The sequence below is a fragment of the Ictidomys tridecemlineatus genome, chromosome 9 (assembly GCF_052094955.1).
Source record: "Ictidomys tridecemlineatus isolate mIctTri1 chromosome 9, mIctTri1.hap1, whole genome shotgun sequence".
Taxonomy (NCBI): Eukaryota; Metazoa; Chordata; class Mammalia; order Rodentia; family Sciuridae; genus Ictidomys; species Ictidomys tridecemlineatus.
In genome coordinates, this window is record NC_135485.1 from 87487816 (window position 1) to 87507859 (window position 20044).

At 33.4% G+C, this 20044-nt stretch overlaps 1 protein-coding gene across 1 annotated transcript; it reads left to right on the plus strand.

Moving 5' to 3' along the window:
• Nucleotides 1–1564: 1564 nt before the first annotated feature.
• Nucleotides 1565–3932, plus strand: Tram1l1 (translocation associated membrane protein 1 like 1). Its single transcript, XM_078021721.1, has one exon. The coding sequence runs from the start codon at nucleotides 2063–2065 to the stop codon at nucleotides 3179–3181; it is 1119 nt and encodes a 372-aa protein (XP_077877847.1). The 5' UTR covers nucleotides 1565–2062; the 3' UTR covers nucleotides 3182–3932.
• Nucleotides 3933–20044: the final 16112 nt, after the last annotated feature.

Genomic DNA, 20044 nt, shown 5'->3' on the forward strand with positions numbered 1-20044 from the left:
GGCACTCCACCACTAAGCCACATTCACAATCCCATTTTTGTATTTTATCTAGAGACAAGTCCTTACTGAGTTGCTTAGCACCTCACTGTTGCTGAGGATGGCTTGGAACTCAACACCCCCCTGACTCAGTCTCCTGAGCCCCTGGAATTACAGGCATGTGCCACTGAGCCCCAATTGCACAAGTGTTGTTGTTTTTTTTTTTTATATTTAGTTTGCCACCAAATGATCAGTCATCATGTTTATGCTTATACAAAGACAGACTGACTCTACATTTAAGTTATCATTAGTCTGAAACAGGTAAATACTTACTTTTTCCAGTAGAGTTCTTGATATTCCTACAAGACACTGCTCTTAGATTGCTTCCTACAGATTGATTTCAATAAGTTTGATTTTTTTTTTTGGCTCAGTAGTAAAGTGCTCACCTCTGTTTATAATATTTCAGTAATTTAGTTAACCTTAAAGGTTTTTAAAATTTATACTGGAGATGTCAGAGCCAATAATTGAGGTTAAAACTTGGATAACTAAAGAAAAAACTGTGTAATGGACCCTTAAAAAAAAAGTGAAAATATCCCGTGAGACATACTTCAAAAATAGGGAATACTTGCTATAGAAAAATATACTGGTATTTTCCTTAACTGAGGAATACTCCCCAGAGCAAATTTCATGTGCTCCTTTTTGGCTATTCTAGGGAATGCAGGCACACTATTTATTGATCAGACTATTCTGATCCATATCTTAAAAGTAATTACATAATCTGGGTAGTATCTTTTATTAGTTCACCGCTTACAGAAAGACAATGATAAAAGGCAATTGGGTAGACTAAATATAAACTGGCTTTATTTTTTTAGTCTCATAGCACCTTTTCTCCTGAAATGTGTATTTCAAACTTCAAATCTTAACTCATCATTAATAACTGTGATCTCTTGAGACACCAAAGAAACGCGAAATCACTCACCATTAAAAGAGAGATTTGAAGACGCATGTGAAATTTGAATTGAGAAAGTTACCAGCATTTACAAAAGCAGCTTTTTTTTTGAAATGTAAATTTTAGCAAAACTAAATAGACGAAAAAACATACAGATGAAACACGAGATTGGAGAAATTTGGTCTTGATGTTTGTAGCCAAAAGACCTTTCCATGAATTGGTAAATACTACCCTGCATCCAGCTGCCACCGGGTTTTTCAAAATCACTAACTTGGCCAAATTATTATTAATGCTAATAGAGCTATTTCTAACATGTTTTGCTGTTGATCTAATATTTCCAGATATGACTGATTTTAAAAGCACAGTAGTGAGAAGTACATTTCTGGAGAGCCAGACTGGATTTAAATTTTGGCTGTTAATATGTGATGTTCAGCCTGTGAATGACTTAACTTCCCTGTGCTTTCAGTTTCCTGTCCTTCAGAAACAAAAACAAACAAACAAACAAAAAGTGGTGGTGGGGGTGGGGGGGGCAGATTCTATCAATATCTACTTTGCTGGCTTTCTAGGAAGGTTAAATTTGTAAGCGAAAACAAAGTGCGTGGAATGACATCTGGTAAACAGCACGACGAGAGTTGGCAGAGAGGTGACGATGAGGAGGAGGAGGACTGATGATAAAGACGATGATGACGACGACAGCGACACTGTGGTTATGATTTACAGTCTGATAAAACGCAACTAGAGCTCTATCCGTGCTGTCGCATTTATAAAGCGGATGTCCCTGAAGAAAAGCTCCGAGGTGCCTCTGGGCGGAGGCACTGGATGGGAAGAGCTGCGATCCGCGAGGAAGATCCTCGCTCTCAGCCGGGGCCTGGCGCCGGGTAGGGGCGCGGCGCTCGATTTCCTTCCCTGCCTCAGCCGTACCCCTGGTGCGCATGCTCGGACCCGCTCGGGCCCCACAGCCCTGGATTTATTTATTTATTTATTTATTTATTTATTTTTCCGGGCAGTCGCTACGACCCTGGGCTGGTGGCTCCGGCATGGGGAGTGGAGCCCCCGGAGCTGCTGTAGCGGCGTGGTGAGGGAGCAGCCAGAGGGAGGCAGCTGCGGCTCGGCGGTGAGTATCCGGGAAGCGCCGCCATGGGGCTCCGTAAGAAGGGCACCAAGAACCCCCCGGTGCTGAGCCAAGAATTCATCCTGCAGAATCATGCGGACCTCGTCTCCTGCGTGGGGATGTTCTTCGTGCTGGGGCTCATGTTCGAGGGAACGGCCGAAGTGTCGATCGTTTTCCTCACTCTTCAGCACAGCGTGGTGGTCCCTGCGGAAGAACTGGCTGCGGGATCCAAGACGCTGTATCATTACGGGGTCAAAGATTTGGCCACGGTCTTCTTCTACATGCTGGTGGTGATCATCATTCACGCCACGATCCAGGAGTACGTCCTGGATAAAATTAGCAGGAGGATGCAGTTCACCAAAGCCAAACAGAACAAATTTAATGAATCTGGCCAGTTTAGTGTATTCTACATTGTCTCCTGTATCTGGGGCACAATCATCCTCATGTCCGAAAACTGCCTGTCAGACCCCACTCTCCTGTGGAGGACTCATTCCCACACCATGATGACGTTTCAAATGAAGTTTTTCTACATCTCACAGTTGGCTTACTGGTTTCATGGTTTTCCGGAACTCTACTTCCAGAGAATCCGAAAACAAGATATCCCTAGTCAACTCATCTACATTGGTCTTCACCTCTTTCACATCACTGGAGCCTATCTCTTGTACTTGAACCACCTGGGACTACTTCTGTTGGTGCTGCATTATTTCGTTGAATTGATTTCCCACCTGTGCGACGTGTTTTATTTCAGTGATGAGAAGTACCAGAAGGGGGTTTCTCTGTGGACCATCGTGTTTGTCTTGGGGCGACTCACGACTTTAGTTGTTTCATTGGTCACTGTTGGGCTACACTTGGTTGTATCCCATTCCCGGGATGGGGATACGGATTCCATCAGTGGAAACGTCAACGTGTTGGCGGCTGAAATCGCTGTTTTGTCGTCCAGTTGCACCATCCAAGCCTATATAACATGGACCTTACTGACAGTCTGGCTTCAGAGGTGGCTAGAGGATTCTAATCTTCAGGCCTCGAGTCTGAAGAAGAAAAAACCCATGATTAAAGGCCGGTCTTCTAGAAAAGGAACAGAAAATGGAGTGGAGACTGCAAACAGAGTAGATGCCCCGCCAAAGAGGAAAGAGAAAACTTCATAATGATTTATCAGCTAATTGAGCAATATCTCCAAAGGAATCTGCTCTATCCTATGAGATCTCTCTCTCTGTGTGCTAGAGATTTTTTTCTGTTCTTCAAAATAGTTTGTGCTCTTTGATCATTGCTATTGTACTGTTTAATGTGTATTTTAAGTAATTTGAAGGGAGAATAAGTGGAAAACATTTTGGTTAAGACTAAGCTACGCAACATCAAAATAGTGAAAAAAAAAACACCTTAAGGATAACTATGATATTTTGTTTTTGATTTTTTTTGCCTAGAACATTTCCTAATGATTTGTGGAGTTGAATATAAAATTCCTCAATAAGTGATAACAATTTCTTGCTCCCATCAATATTCTATGGTATTAACAAAGTAGATTGTTATAGCAAGGTCATATTTTTAATATTCTCTTTTGAAAGAATATAGAAAATTCTTTAAAGGTGGAAGTTAAATCAGTGTTCTCTAATTGTTATTTTTTTTGTTGTTTAGAATTTGCAAAAGAGAAAAAATTTGTGAGACCATCAAAATATTCATGTGTTTTATTTTATAGAGAGTGATTGTTAATGCTACATCCCCATTGAAGAATCCAAATACTAATTGATAAAATATATGGAACTTATTGCCATATATATTGAATCAAAATATCTTTAATTAATATAAAGTATCACTTAAGAGGTAAAATCATTCCTGTCCATTTTTAACACTTGTAAATGGGAACTCATAAAATTAAAAATGACTGAAGAAAATACATAAGACTTAGTCATTTTTTTTTATTTTTATTAATAATAATTTAATGAGGATTCATAAATTTCATTCACGATTTCAAAATTCATAAACCATTTTGAATAATAATGCTTGATTTAAATGAATAAAAAGAATGTCAGCTAAATACATTTGGAAACCCTTTTGTGCTTAAATTTTAAATAATTTGAAAATCAGGATAAATTAATGAAAATTTTTTAAAATAATTTTATATGTTACTAGAGAGGCTGAGTCAGGAAAATCAAAATATTTGAGGATTTCTGCAAAAGGATCAGAAGTTTTAAGGACCTTAAGTTGACTTGACTACTTAGCATGACCCTGTCACAAAAAAAAAAAAAAGAAAGAAAGAAAGAATTAAAGAAAGGAGGAAAAAAAAAAACTAAATGGGACTATAGCTCAGTTGTAGCACCCACCAGTGACTGGTTTCAATTCCCAAAACTCCAAAAATAAGTAAGTAAAATTTAATAGTCTTTTAATTATAGCTTAATTTCATCTTTTATTGTGAAACATTTATATATGTTAAGGCATGTTTTGGAGACTATATATATCATACATTAACAGAAGCCAATTTAAATGATGGACTTTAGGGGGATAAATGTTTATACTGGCCTTCCTTTAATTCTCAATTTGGTTTCATGTCCATATTGTGAATCTTTACATTTCCAATTTCTTTTACTATGTTTCTCATCTTTTGATAGCCCTCACTTAGACCTATTTAAGTAATTCAACTTTTTCAACCGATAGAGTTTGTGAAAATTAAATTTGATATACTAATATCACAGATCACAGATGGAAGAGCCATTCTTGGAGTATTTTCTATTCTATCTGCTTTCACAGGTAAGTAACAAAACAAATTTTCTTCTTTGTTAACTATAGAATTCATTGATCTACATTTTTTTGTCCGTTGCCTAACACTATGTTCACAATTTATTATTAGCATATGCTCTAAAGTTTAAAGTGATGTAATTCATATTTGGACTAACTGTTGCACAATTTATAAATCAAAGATTTCCAGGTTCTCATGTAATAGAGAACTAGAGAATTCTTTCTCACATCCCTTACTATAAAGGAATTCTAGCATGTTACTTGCAGCCCCATTCCTACTATTTGTTAGATACTTCACTTTCAAGTAAATACAGCCCTGACTCAAACTGGCCAAAGACTTCAGGACAGTTATTGTCTTACATGACTAAAAATGTCAAGAGTTTATTTTGACTTGGCAGTAAATATAATTAGAGTCTTTGGGTTTTCCTGGTTCAGTCTCTCTCAGATTAACTTTATGTATGGCAGAAAACAACTATAGTTATTCTAGGCTTTTTATCTGCAACATTCTGACCAAGAGGAAATAAGAAAACCAGATTTCTTAAATTCCAATTCCCAGAACAATGACTTAAGACTTAACTTTTAGTGATCCAGTTGATAAAAGAGTTTATGCTTCATCAGTAGAAAAAGGCAAAATTTTGTTGTTGTTGTTTTAGATCTCAAGTAGCAATTATTCAGGAGGAAAAATAAATAAGGATATGCTAGGCACATCTCAGCTACTCCTGAGTTCATTAAATATGGTCAAAATATAAATATCTTTCAAATTATAAAATTCACATTACAAATGGCATTCAGCCCAATACAAGTAAAGTCTTTTAAAAATATATCAAAAAATTCATAATAAATCTTTTTTTTTATAATTGATTTATTGTTATAGTGAACCAAATGGAAACATACACTCTCATTATGATTTAAGACATTATTTAAACCAGCATTAGTTAACCTCTTGAAATCTCAAATAGCTGATTAATCACCAAAGACTTCAATAGTCATAAAGATATGCCTGATACTTAAAAGTTTTACACTTGATTTATTAACTTCAGTGACTTTCTCCTTACTTAAAATTGCAGGCATAGATGTCCTAGGATGGATTCAAAGTATTATTTCTTTTCAAAAAAAAAATTCTACTAGCATTTAAATAAATGCGTATTTCATTTTCCTTACAAATACTATGGCTGTGTCTCAGCCTACAATCTTGTAAAGGACAAACATTTTAGGTCTTGCTATTCCTTACTGATCAGTATAACCTGTTTCATTTCAGTAAGGAAGCTACTTTTGCAATATATTCCTTTGTTTATTTTTATCAGTATTTATTTATCTGTAGAAGAATTGTTGGAATAGACTCAAGAAGATTAGTTACCACATTAATAGCCTTTTAATTTGGTAAAATCAATAGTAGTTTTAACATCTCATACAACTGTATTGATAATAATTTACATAGAGTAACAAAAGATTTCTTACCAAGGCTTTAAACAGGAAATGTCACAATGTAAATTTCTTAAAAGTTCTTGGGGGATCCTTGAGAATGTGGCATGTGGAGTGGGCAGGGACTTGGGTCCTTACAATGTGGCAGAGAACACCTTCCAGTTTGGGGAGCAGATTTTTTGTAACCTGGAGAGAAAGAAGTGTCTTGCCTGGCTGGAGAGGATAGACAGTATTGGTGAGTAGATGGAGGTAATAGATTCTTAGTAACATCTGACAAGTTAACTGGAGATTTCATACTTTCACCTCCTGAACTTCTCTGGAAATAGAGGATATTTTTTCACACTACCATCTTTCAATCAAATCTACATCCTGTGAGAAACTACCCACACTTTATGGAATGGAGTAGAACTTGTCAGTGACTCTCAATTATGTAGAAAAATTATAAGTTCTTCATATAAAAAAACATACATTTTTTAAATCTTAAATTGGAATTTTCTTGTAATTATATAGTCAATAGGCTGCCTATATTTAGCAATTTAAATCCCTATAAGGAAGTTCTTTTTAATCTCAGTACCATCTTTGGCACTTTTAAGATTCAATAAATGTGGAAAAATTCAACCATTAAGAGTTCTGGCCTGGCGAGGAGAGCATGCCTGTAATGCCATCAGTTGGGGAGGCTGAGACAGAAGGATCATAAATTCATAAACCAGCCTCAACAAAAGCAAAACATTAGCAACTCTGAAGGACCCCGTCTCTAAAATGTAAAGTAGAGCTGGGGATGTGGCTCAGTGGCAGAGTGCACCTGAGTTCAGACTCTGGAAATCCACCTCCCCCCCAAAAATAAAGAAATCTCTTCCTGATGTTATTACCTTTACTACATGCATTTTCTTCTATTTTGGTGGGTGATACCATTTGTGTTTTGTGCTAAAGCATTATTCCAGCTAATATTTTTCATTTTAAATCTCAGAAATGTATCAATGTATAAATTGACTACTGGAAGGGATATTTACATAGCTAGACATATTGTAGTAGAATGTGATAAATGGCTAAAGGTTCACTTGAATTTAAAAGTGAAAAGGGTTAAATTATCTTCATAGTGATGCTATGTATATCTTTTAGCCAGTTTAGAAGTGACTAATGTCACTGGTGAGGGATGTATGTACTCAATGATTCATGCAAAATGCCATTTTTTAAAAAAAGACAAGTCCCTAAATTAAAAAAAAAAAAATTAAAGTATTCAATTTGTTGGTCAGGTAGTACACAGCTGCTAACAGTAGAAGTTTGGAAAGCTGAGGCAGAAGGATTGAAAGTTTAAAACCAGCTTCAGCAACTTAATTAGGCCCCAAGCAACTTAGAAAAACCTTGTATTAAAAACAAAAAGGGCTGGAGATGTGGTTCACTATTTGAACACTCCTAGGTTCAATTTATTATACAAAAAAAAAAAAGTACTCAGTTTGAACACCAAATTAAATCATGTCAGTGTACATAATCTCATGGTTCAGGAAATTTTAAGAGCATTTACTACTTCCCAACCAGAATTTCTCCTAAACTATCATACATTGATAGAATTTTTATCCCAATATAAATTTAATATTTCACTCTCTTACAGCCTTTATTACTTACTTAACTACAAAAAAAAAAAACTGCTTCCTTACCTCAGCCTTCAAAACCAATAAATACCAAACTGACATGGTTATCAATGCAAATATTGAAATATAGTTTGTAATATTTAAATCTTTTAAAGATATTTCCTGTTATACTGATATATACCCAGCAGAGAAAGCTAATTATATGATTATAAATAATCATGACAGAAGAAGTCAGGGTCAATCCCCACTGTGGTCCCAGACCCCTGTGAACTTAGGAAGAGACTTAAACATTCTAAGAAATAAATTATGAACCAGTAAAACAATACAGATATTTATCTTTCTGAAAAAAAATGCCATGAGGCTTAATCATATATGCATTTACAGTGTCACAGTTTATTGAGAACATGTGTGTATGATATTTTTTATGTATTTACATTTACTTCATATATATGCATAGTCTCATTTAACATAACATTAATATGTATTACATATATGAGTCTCTGTGTTTATATATGTATATATACTTGATCACATTTGTACACACATTTATAGACTTTTAAAATTTATTTTTAGTGGAACTTCATTTTAGGGAAGTTTATAACCACAGTGCAAATTAGGGGGTAGTACAAGGTGTTTCCACAGAACCCTTGAAGCCCCCCACAATTTCCTGGGCTTTTAACAGGAATGTTGAAATTAAAATGTATCTTGTGCATATCACATGATCCACTTTTTGATCAAACAGTAAATCTACATTGATGCATCATTATCACCTGTTACATAGTCTACGGGTTTTGGCAAATATATAATGACATGTATTCATTAAAACAAATAATGGATAAATATTATTATATCCATTATTACGTGTATCCATAACATACAGTTGTCTCACTGCCCTAAAAATCCATGTTCAATCTGTTTATCCAAACTTACTCTGTAGATTTTTAAGCACTATAAAACTGTATGGCATTATTTTTTTCTCCATGTCCAGGTAAAACACAATAAAATTTCAAGTGTAGTGAGTCCATTTCCCAAAATTTTGACTTTCTGTAGACTAAATAAATAGTGTCTATTTACAATATATATGTTTATAATTAAAATGTGTAGAAATTCTCTTCTGAGTCAATCCATAGTAATTATATACTATATATTCCTCACATAAATTACAGAATATACTGTTATCATAATAAAATAATATTGTAAATCCCAGGATTGAATAAGGCCATCTAAACAACAGATGTGTACATGGAGGAGAAGAAAATCCAATGCTTACCTTTGGAAAATCCATATAGAAATCACATAAGAATAAAAGCCAACAAGAGAAACTTAATAATGACTGATAGGGAAGGAGAAAGATGAAAAAAATAAAAGTATATGGCATCACAGATGCAATCCTTAGTGATGTCTGATAAAGCAGGTTAAAAACAAAGGTGAACAATATCGCAGCAGTCAAAACAAAGTATTAATAGAATTATGATATAAATTCTGTTCAATAGTATTGAAAGATAAATTTCCTTAAGATTAGGAATACTAAAATTTCATTTTTGGCAACAGGTATGGAATTGGCATTTTGTGAGATCAGATTTAGTAAAATGTTGGGGATGAGAATCCTATTGAAATGGGTTGAGGGAAAAATGCAACGTTAGGATATGTCATATTACAAATATGGTCTCTATTTATCTGCATAAAAGTGGAACAAAGAAATACAAGAAGTATGCATATTATCCCTTGTGCAATAAACAAAGAGGAGGTTGTAGTCAAGAGAGTTTTTTTTTGTTTTTATTGTAATTAATTTTAGGATGGATGAGAGAAGGAAATATTTGTATATTTACAGTCTAAGAAGAGATGAGGTGACAGAGGAGATAAAAGAAAACTGCAGGGCAAGATTCTGTTGCCTAAATCCACTCAAGAAATGTATACATAATATGAATTCCTAATTGGAGAGAGCATTTTTTAATTATTTGAAATAAATCTTGTTGCACAATTTCCTTTAGCTTATGAAACATTTACACAAAACAGATTGTATTTATATGTGTGTGTGTTACATTTTTTACTGTTTTATTATGTTTTATTTTTAGTCAACATAATTACCATTAAAATCCAAGCAGAATTAATAATATAAAGGATTTGAAATAATGGTATTAGTTGCCCCTTTTTGCAGAGGATTATTTTTCCAGAAAAGCAAAGATAAAATCTATTCAAACAAGAAACACATTATACTAAGGATTTGCAATAGTCTTCTTTCTCTCTTTGGCTAACAAATTGACAAATATTTAACTGTGTGCATTGTTTGTAAGAAAGTCTTTCTGTGTCAATTAAAGACCCTACAAGTGCCCAGAGAGAGTAATTATCCTCAAAGAACAGCATACTCCTGTTAAAAACCTTTCAAAAATATGTGAATGTATAATCTATCCAACTAGGTAAAACTCATATTCCACACTTCTCTAGTACTTTAAATGTTTACTAGTTCTCTTAGATATTTTCTTATAAAATATGTGACCTACCATTCCTCTAACAGTAAACGTGTAATGTTGTAAGATATCAGAGTCAAGTTTTTTAACTCAGTTGTAGGATTACCTAAATTTAATTATTTTACATTGCTATTTGTGCAGTTAGGCCATTTACCCAGAGAAATTCTGGAAACTAATCACCTAAAAATCTGTAAACAAAACTGAAAAGTATTTTAGCTCAAGCAGTTATACTCAGAACTCCTTTATAGCCTTTAATCACAAAATTACCTCTAGGAGTTTATATTTTATTATCACATTCTAAGTAGAAATTAAAATATACTATAGAGGAAACTAAGTGAAATTTAATACTACCAATAAAAAATCTATATTACAGTACAAAGCACACAACTCTATAAGAAAAAAAATGTCTTTGTTTGGCTCTTCATATCATTATAATACCTAGGGTAAATTTTACAATGTTATATCTAACCTGTAGAGAATAAAGCCAAAAACTGTAACTAAATCTACCACTGTTAGAGAGGGAAACCAGATACCTAATTATAAAGTTAAATTCTAGTAGATATTTGAAATGATATTTGAAAGTGATCTCTCTAGTTATAATACACAGATATCTTGCTTTATTTTGCCTTTTGGTTTTAATTGTTTTCATCTTTTCCAACTTTCCAAAGCATTCCTATGATACATCAATTTCAAAGACAACAGGTGTTCAGTAGTTTCTGAGAAAATAGCTCTGAGCTTTTCTTTTTAATTAACATTTCTATTTTTCCACTATCTTCATTTTTATTTATTCTAATCAGTTATACATGATAACAGAATGTTCTTTGATTCATTGTACACAAATGGAATACAATTTTTCACTTCTCTGGTTGTACACAAAGTAGGACCACACCATTTGTGCAATCATACATTTACCTAGGGTAATGATGTCCATAAAATTCCACCATCTTTCCTACCCTTATACCCCCTCCTTTCACCTCCCTTCCCTTTACCCAATCCAAAGTTCCTGTACTCATCCCATAAACCCTCCTCCCCCAATGCCATTATGGATTAGCATCCACTTAACAGGGAAAACATTTCACCTTTGATTTTTTGGGATTGGCATACTTTGCTTAGCATGATATTCTCCACTTCCTTTCATTTACCTGCAAATGCCATAATCTTAATCTCTTTTAATGCTGAGTAATATTCCATTGTTTATATATACACCAGTTTCTTTATCCATTCATCTATAGAAGGGTATCTAGTTTGGTTCCACAGTTTGGCTATTGTGAATTGTGCTGCTATAAACATTGATGTGACTGTATCACTGTAGTATGCTGTTTTTTAAGTCCTTTGGGTATAGACTGAGAGAGGGATGGCTGGTTCCATTCCAAGTTTTTAAAGGAATCTCCAAACTATCTTTCAGATTGGTTGCACCATTTTGCAGTCCCACCCAGCAGGATTTGAGTATGCCTTCTCCCCCTCACATACTCGCCAACATTAATTGTTGCCTGTATTCTTGATAACTGCCATTCTGACAGGAGTGAGATGAAATCTTAGAGTAGTTTTGATTTGCATTTCTCTAATTACTAGAGATGTTGAACATTTTTTCATATATTTGTTGATCAATTGCATATCTTATTCTGAGAAGTGTCTATTAAGTTCCTTAGCCCATTTATTGGTTGGGTTGTTTGTTCTTTTTTAGTTCCTTATATATCCTGGAAATTAATGCTCTATCTGGTGTTCATTTTGCTTACAAAGTGTAGGTTTTCTCTTCACGTCATTGATTGTATGTTTTGTTGAGAAGCTTTTTAGTTTGAATCCATCCCATTTATTTATTTTTTTATTTTATTTCTTGTGCTTTAGGAGTCTTGTTAAGGAAATCAGGGCCTAATCCAACATGATGCATATTTGGGCCTAATTTTTCTTCTATTAGGCTTAAGGTCTCTGGTCTAATTCCTAGGTCCTGGATCCACTTTGAGTTGAGTTTTGTGCTTGGTGAGAGATAGGGATTGAATTTTATTTTGCTACCTGTGGATTTCCAGTTTTCCCAGCACCATTTGTTGAACAGGCTATCTTTTTCTCCAGTGTATATTTATAGAGCCTTTGTCTAGTATGTGGGATTAGTATCTTTAATGTGGGAACCAAGTAAATTAATGATAATAAAAAGAGAAAAAGGAAAAAACCTTGCTGGTGTTTTTAACCAATTTAATTGTTCACATTATCAATGCTAATCAATAGTAAAATTTTCAAAAGGATTTGAGATTCATTCATGCTCCTTACAATGTTTGATTTTTTTACATTGAAAGACCGAGTTCTTAATATTAATGCCTATTAACAAAATGAAACATTTTGAATGATTTTCCCCATTTAAAAGTAGTTGAGAGTCATATCTCTATCATATGAATAATAAAATAAAGAAAACAATACAAAATTTATAAACAGTTTGGTTTCAGAAGTACACAGTTTGATAAAATTCAATGCTCACCAGGAGAAGGGAGAAAGGGTTGTGAAAGATGATTTTTTTAAAAAAAAAATGGTAAGTGAAGACCTTAAAGCACCTTTGGGAAGACTTTTTTAGTTAATTAGTAAAGAGTTCATTAGGGTCCACAGGAAGAGAGTTGATATAGGTAAAATAGCATGCTCTTTCATGTACTTGTTCCAGCTTGGTGATAACAAGACTCCGTCCTAATAACCTCTTCAAGCCTAAAATTCTACTCTTTTATCTCTGTTAAGCAGCATTGAAAAAAGTCTCATGTGTTACTTTGGAGCATGCATTAGCTTCTACAAGGAATTCAATAGCAGGGCTGGGGTGCAAGTAACATTTCCTGACTTCAGCAGAGCTGTGGTTAGTTACTCAGAATAAAGAAGATGAAGTGCTTGATTGGATCTGAATATGTTTAACCTGGTAACTATATCATAAAAAAAGACAATTAAATGTGATATATCAATCACAGGAAAAAAATTATGAAGATTACCAAAATTTTAATTTACCAGAATGCATGCTAACTTTAATGTATGATTATTTGAGAATTGTTGACATCATACTTGAGATGAAATGCATTTCTGTGACTCCATTTTTAACTTGGAAGTATTTATTTTCCATGAGTAACCAAGCCCTCTAATAATCCCCATGTGGGAGTCATTCTTTTAAATGTGACATTATTAAAGAAATGTTTGATTCTAGTTCTGAAAGTTGGAGAAAAGAAACCATTCTGGGTTCAAGAAGGAACAGGTTCTGGCATGGAAATCAATAGCCAAGTGCCAACACTTTCTCCACTGGGGCAGTGTTACCAGGATGACCTCCAGCTCCTTCAGTAGCATTTCAAGCATACAGTATTTCTGGCCAGCAATTGTGAAATTCTCAGAGGCTGATTTTCTTCCTGAGGGAAATATTGCTTATTCATATTTGCTTACAAGGTTGTGAAGAAGAAGAAAATACTAACCTTCTCAATGCCTCCAGGCAGGTATAGAGAATGATGAACACCTCCTTTTAAATTACTGTTTTTTCCCCCTCGTTATATTGTTCAAAAATATTGAAATCGGAGAAAAATAACAAATCCTGACTGTTATATATGGTTTGAGTAAATATTTTTAATGTTTTTATTAGTGCATTATAGTTATACATAATAGCAAGGTATATTTTGTCATAAGGATAGACTCATTGAATGTAATTTGCTCCATTTTAGACACATGTTTTCCTCTTTACAATCCCTTCTCCTGACCCTGTTTCCTTTCCTCAACTCTACTTGTCTTCCTTCTATTTATTTAATTATTTGTAATTGGTGCTATAAATATACACATAAAGGTTAAATTTATTGTGGTATATTCATATATGTATGTAGCATAATTTGGTCAATTCCATTCTGCAGTTCTTCTCTTTTCCCATATTTCCTACTTCTCTCTGAATTCCCTTCCTCTGCTCAATGGTCTTCCTTCTATTTTCAAATTAATCCATATATTAAGATTCATGGAATGAGATTATTCACTGTCATTAATAATTCATATACGTACATATATGAGAGGTTAAGACATTTTATGTGCATAAAGACATCATAAAAATACACTAAATTTAAGTGAAAATACTGGAAAAAATATGTTTTAATTTATATTAACCATGAGATGCCACAAATTATTTAAATATCAATTTTCCAAAACTTCATATTTATTCAACCTAGTGCTGATGTATATTGTCACACTATGATTATGTCCATTGTTTCAATTGTTATGCTGCTTTAAACTATACATTTGAAATACTGTCTCCCTCATTAAACTGTAAGCATATGAAGGACATAATCTAAAAATTTGTGAAACTGAATGTGTCTACTTGTAAATTATTTGTTTAATTTTTAACTTGAATAAGCCTGTTCTTATCATGGAAATGGCACTGTTTTCGGGCAATGAATAGGACATCATTATAGTTAACAAGAGAAAGGTATTGTAAAAGGTTTAAGAATTATTAGAATAAATGCTCCAATGATCTCTTTTGGAAATTATTCTGTATAAGAAATATGAGCAATAGAAAACAGCTATTGTTCATTATTTTTAATGGGCTTGGCTCCTTTATAGCCAATTAGACTACAAACTACTTGAGAACAAAAATCTTATAGTTCATTATATGCTTGCTTTAAATTCCATGGCATATAGTATGATAACCTGCTAAAACCCATATTTAAATCATATATTTTATAGATTAGTTTGAAATTAACAGGTCATTCAACTCTTAATTCAGCAAATGTTACTTGAATGTTGCCTGAGTCCCACACTCTTTAGAACTCTAGTTAAAAGGGAAGGTAGTGTCAGGCATGGTTGTGCACACCTGTAATCCCAGCAGCTTGGGAGGCAGAGAAAGGAGGATTAGGAGTTCAAAGCCAGCTTCAGTAGAATTGAGGTGCTAAACAACTTAGTGAGACTTTGTCTCTAAATAAAATACAAAATAGGGCTGGGGATGTGGCTTAGTGGTCAAGTATCCTGAGTTCAATCTCTAGTACCCCCTCCAAAAGGGAAGGCAGCCCCCTTCTCACTGTACTGACAATCTTGGAGAAGGAGAGACTAGTTTTCCAGCATATAGAATATGCTATGATAAGAAATGTGTTTGGGATTGTTATTCATGCTATGAGAGAAAGTACACTAATGTTCTTAGTTTAAGGAAACAATTCAAGAAATTGAGCTGGGGTGTTGCTTAGTGGTAGAGGGCTTGCATAGTATGAGCAAGATCCTGGGTGCCATACACACTTCAAAAAACAAAACAAAATAAAATAAAAACCTAATTACTATCATAAGAACTATAGGAGAAATAGGTGTTAGAATGATGAACACCTCCTTTTAAATTACTGTTTTTTCCCCCTCGTTATATTCAAAAAACAAAACAAAATAAAATAAAAACCTAATTACTATCATAAGAACTATAGGAGAAATAGGTGTTAGTTTAAAAAAATGGATGCCTATACTTGCTTCACACAGAGAAGAGCACAAATATAGGACACAAGTTGAGTAAGGACATAGTCTTGGATACTAAAATATTGTTTAAATATAGATCACAGGCTGGGGTTTAGCTGAGAGCTTGCCTAGCATGTGTGAGGTACTGGGTTCAATCCTCAGAACCTTAATTAATAAAAATTAATAAATAAAGGCATTCTTTCCATACACAACTACAAAGAAACTTAAAAAAATACAGATCACAAATGAGGAAGAAAAGGAAGAATTTGAATATTATACTAAAATGTTTATACTTCATCTAAGATCAGTAAGTATTTGTTGAGATATTTTACAAGAATAATGAGATGATGAAGTTTTATTTAAGATAGAAATTGGGGAATGAATTTGAGGGGGTAAAACATAATTCAAAGTCTACTCATGGAATTATGGAAAATTAATTATTTTAATCCTAAGGTATTAATAAGAATAATGAATAGTACAGGTTCAAATGTGGCCAACAGTAAGCCTCAAGGAAATGTGGAGCTTCAAAATAGTATAACAAAGAAACTAAATGTCAGACAGATGACTTTTAACTCAAGCTTGTGCAAATTAGCAGTTAAAAATACCTTAGAGGGAATGCTTTCAATTTTTCTCCATTTAGAATGATGTTGGCCTTGGGTTTAACTATATAGCTTTTACAATTTTGACATAGATTCCTACTATTGCTAGTTTTTCTAGTGTTTTGAACATGAATGGGTGCTCTTTTTTGTCAAATGCCTTTTCTGCATCTATTGAGAGAATCATGTGATTCTTGTCTTTAAGTCCATTGATGTGATGAATTACATGTACTAATTTTTTATATGTTGAAATAACCTTGCACCCTGGAAGGAACCCCACTTGATCATGGTGCACTGTCATTTTAATATATTTTTGTATGGATTTACCAGAATTTTATTAAAAATTTTTGCATCTATGTTCATCATGGATATTGGTTTGAATTTCTTTTGTTGATCTTTGTCTGGTTTTGGTATCAGGGTGATGATAGTTTCAATTATCTCATACTAGACAAAGTCTCTATAAACATATATTGGAGAAAAGATAGCCTCTTAACAAATGGTGCTGGGAAAACTGAAAATCCATCCATATATAGCAAAACTAAATTAAATCTCTATCTCTCACCCTGCACAAAACTCAATTCAAAGTGAACCAAGTACCTAGGCATGGGACCAGAGACATTATATGTACTAGAAGAAAATGTAGGCCCAAATCTCCATGTTGGCTTAGGAACAAAAATCCTCAATAAGACTTCTAAAGCAAAAGAAGTAAAATCAAGAATCAATAAATTGGATGATATCAAACCAAAAAGCTTCTTCATAGCAAAGGATCTATTAATAGAGAAAGTGAACAGAGAGCCTACAGAATGGGAGAAAATCTTTGCCACCTGCAACTCAGAGCAGGATATGAACTCCAGAATATATAATGAATTCAAAAAACTTAGCACTACAAAATCAAATAACCCAATCAATAAATGGGCATAGGAACTGAACAGACATCTCAGGGAAGAAGAAATATGATCAGTTGAATAAATATGTGAATTAATGTTCAACATTTCTAGCAATTAGAGAAATGCAAATTTAAACTACACTGAGATTTCATATCCAATCAGAACAGCAATTATCAGGAATAGAAGTACCAATAGATGTTGGTGAGAATGTGGGGGAAAATGTTTACTTATGCATTGCTGGTAGGACTGCAAATTGGTACAACCACTCTAAAAATCTATGGAGATTTCTCAGAAAACTTGAAATGGAACAACCATTTGACTCACTGATCCCACTCTTCCTGATATACACAGAGGACATAAAATTAGCATATTATGGTGATGCAGCCACATGGATGTTTATAGCAGCTCAATTCAATAGCTAAAGTATGGAACCAATCTAGATGCCCTTTAACAGATGAATGGATAAAGAAAATGTGGTCTATATACATAATGGATATTATTCAGCCATAAAGAAGAATGAAATTATGGCATCTGCTGGTAAATGGATGGAACCTGAGGCTATCATATTAAGTGAAATAAGCCAATTCCAAAAAAACAAAGGCCAAATATTCTCTTTGATATGTGGATGCTAACATATCATGAAGTGGAAGGAGGAATACAAGTTCTTTGGATTAGACAAAGGGGAATGAAGGGAGAAGAGGAGGGATAGAATAAAGAATGACAGAGTAATGAATCTGATGGAACTCTCCTATTTACATTTAAGAATACATCCCAGTGCCCCTTCAGTATATTAATGGATAAAAAATGTGGCATATATACACAATGAAATTTTACTCAGCAATAAAAGAGAACAAAATCATGGCATTTGCAGGTAAATGGAAGGCGTTGAAGAAGATAATGCTAAGTGAAGTTAGCCAATCCCAAGAAAACAAATGCAGAATGTTTTCTCTGATATAAGGAGGTTGACTCATAGTGCAGTAGGGAGGGAGAACATGGGAGGAATAGATGAATTCTTGATAAGGAAGAGGTGTGGGAGGGAAACGAAGGGGTCAGGGGATTAGCAAGGATGGTGGAATGTGATAGACATCATTATCCAAAGTACCTATATGAAGACATGAATTGATATGACATAATTTATATACAAACAGAGGTGTGAAATATTGTTCTATATGTGTAATAAGAATTGTGATGCATTCTTGGATAGTGGAAGGAGAGCCTCATCATTATACAAAATACATGTATGAAGATGTGAATACCTTATATACAAACAGAGATATGATAAATTGTGGTATAATATGTACTAAAAATTGTAATGCAAAAAAATAATAATAAGAGAGCTCATGTATAATGACATAATTTGGCATGAACATACTTTATATACAGAGTTATGAAAAATTGTGCTGTGAATGGTCAATTATGGTTGTAATGCACTCCACTATTGTCATGTATGTAAGAAATTTAAAAAAAAAATAAAATAAATAAAATTTTAAAAATCAAACATTTAGGAGTGAAAAAAAATCTTAATGCATTCTTCTGTCATGTATTTAAAAAATAATACTAATAAAAAAAGAATACATCACAGTGAATCTCAATATCACGTACAACCACATACAATGGCAAGTTGTATTCCATGTACATATAGTATGTCCAAATATATTCCTTGTCATATATAACTAAAAAATAACAAATAAAAAACTGTTAAAATATAAAAATACATTAGAAGAAATAGGTTTGTGAACTAAAATCAATTGAGGTTTTGTATATTTTAACATTTTTATGATATTAAAACAACAATCATCAAAATAGAGTTTAATAATGACAATAGGATATCAAGATCTTGAGATGATAAGAGCTCAGAGATAGATATATTTTGGAAAGTCATTATATAGATTGTTGATGAGGTGAGAATTTAGGCAAAATTTTTAAGAATGAATATGTAGAAGGAAAATATAAGGATGTTCATTGCTAAGAATGGAAATGTGAAGGAACTTATTAAAAGGCCTAGGAAAGAACCTTTAAAATTACTGAGCAGTATTCCTATTAGTTGCCATTGGCTTTATCAAGACAAATGCTGAAGTAAAACAATAAAATCATCTTGTTCTAATTATGGGAACTCTCTTCTGTGATACAACAAAATATATCTTCTGAAGTAGGCATTTGAGACATTATGTTACTTTGTCTTTATTTCAACAACTACATTCATTGAATTTTCAGAGAATTGTTTAAATTTAAAAATTGTTTAAATGATTTTAAAAAATTAAGCATCTTGCAATAAATCAAATAATAACTCAACAATACACATGGACACATGGCAGGTGTTCGAAAAATACTTTAAAATGGCAATATTGAAAGATTTCTTTTATTGCTGCAGGTCCTGGCCCAAGAACATAATCCCAGCTACTGGTGAGGCTAAGGAAGGAGGATTGCAAGTTTGAAGTCAAGGTGGCAACTTTAGAAGACACTGTGTCAAAAATAAATACATTTGAACAGCCTGCTATAAGTTGATTGTATAGTGTGTATAGGCCATGGGTTTAATTCACAATACTGAGGAGGTGGGGTGATGTTTTATCCTAACCTTAACACTGAAATTTAAACTATGCTTAGCATATTAAAAAAAGACACAATCTTGTACATATCTCAGAAAAGTAAAATATCACCAGGCTGACATGAATAAAAATTAGAAATTCAAAGAAAAAATTACATAAGGTAGAAAGCACAGTGACATATTTAACACATAAAAATTTTGAAATGTTTGAAGAGATTCAACACAGTAGATAGGCCAGGAAAAAAAAAAAAACTATGCCATAATAGCACAACAGTAGGAAAGATAAAAACTAGAGTGAGAAGGTCTACTTGTGTTTAATTAGATAGCAGGAAAAAGGATGAGAGGATGTTGTA

Bases quoted from the DNA above. Each gene is read 5' to 3' on its own strand.
- Tram1l1 (XM_078021721.1), top strand. From the start codon at position 2,063: ATGGGGCTCCGTAAGAAGGGCACCAAGAACCCCCCGGTGCTGAGCCAA.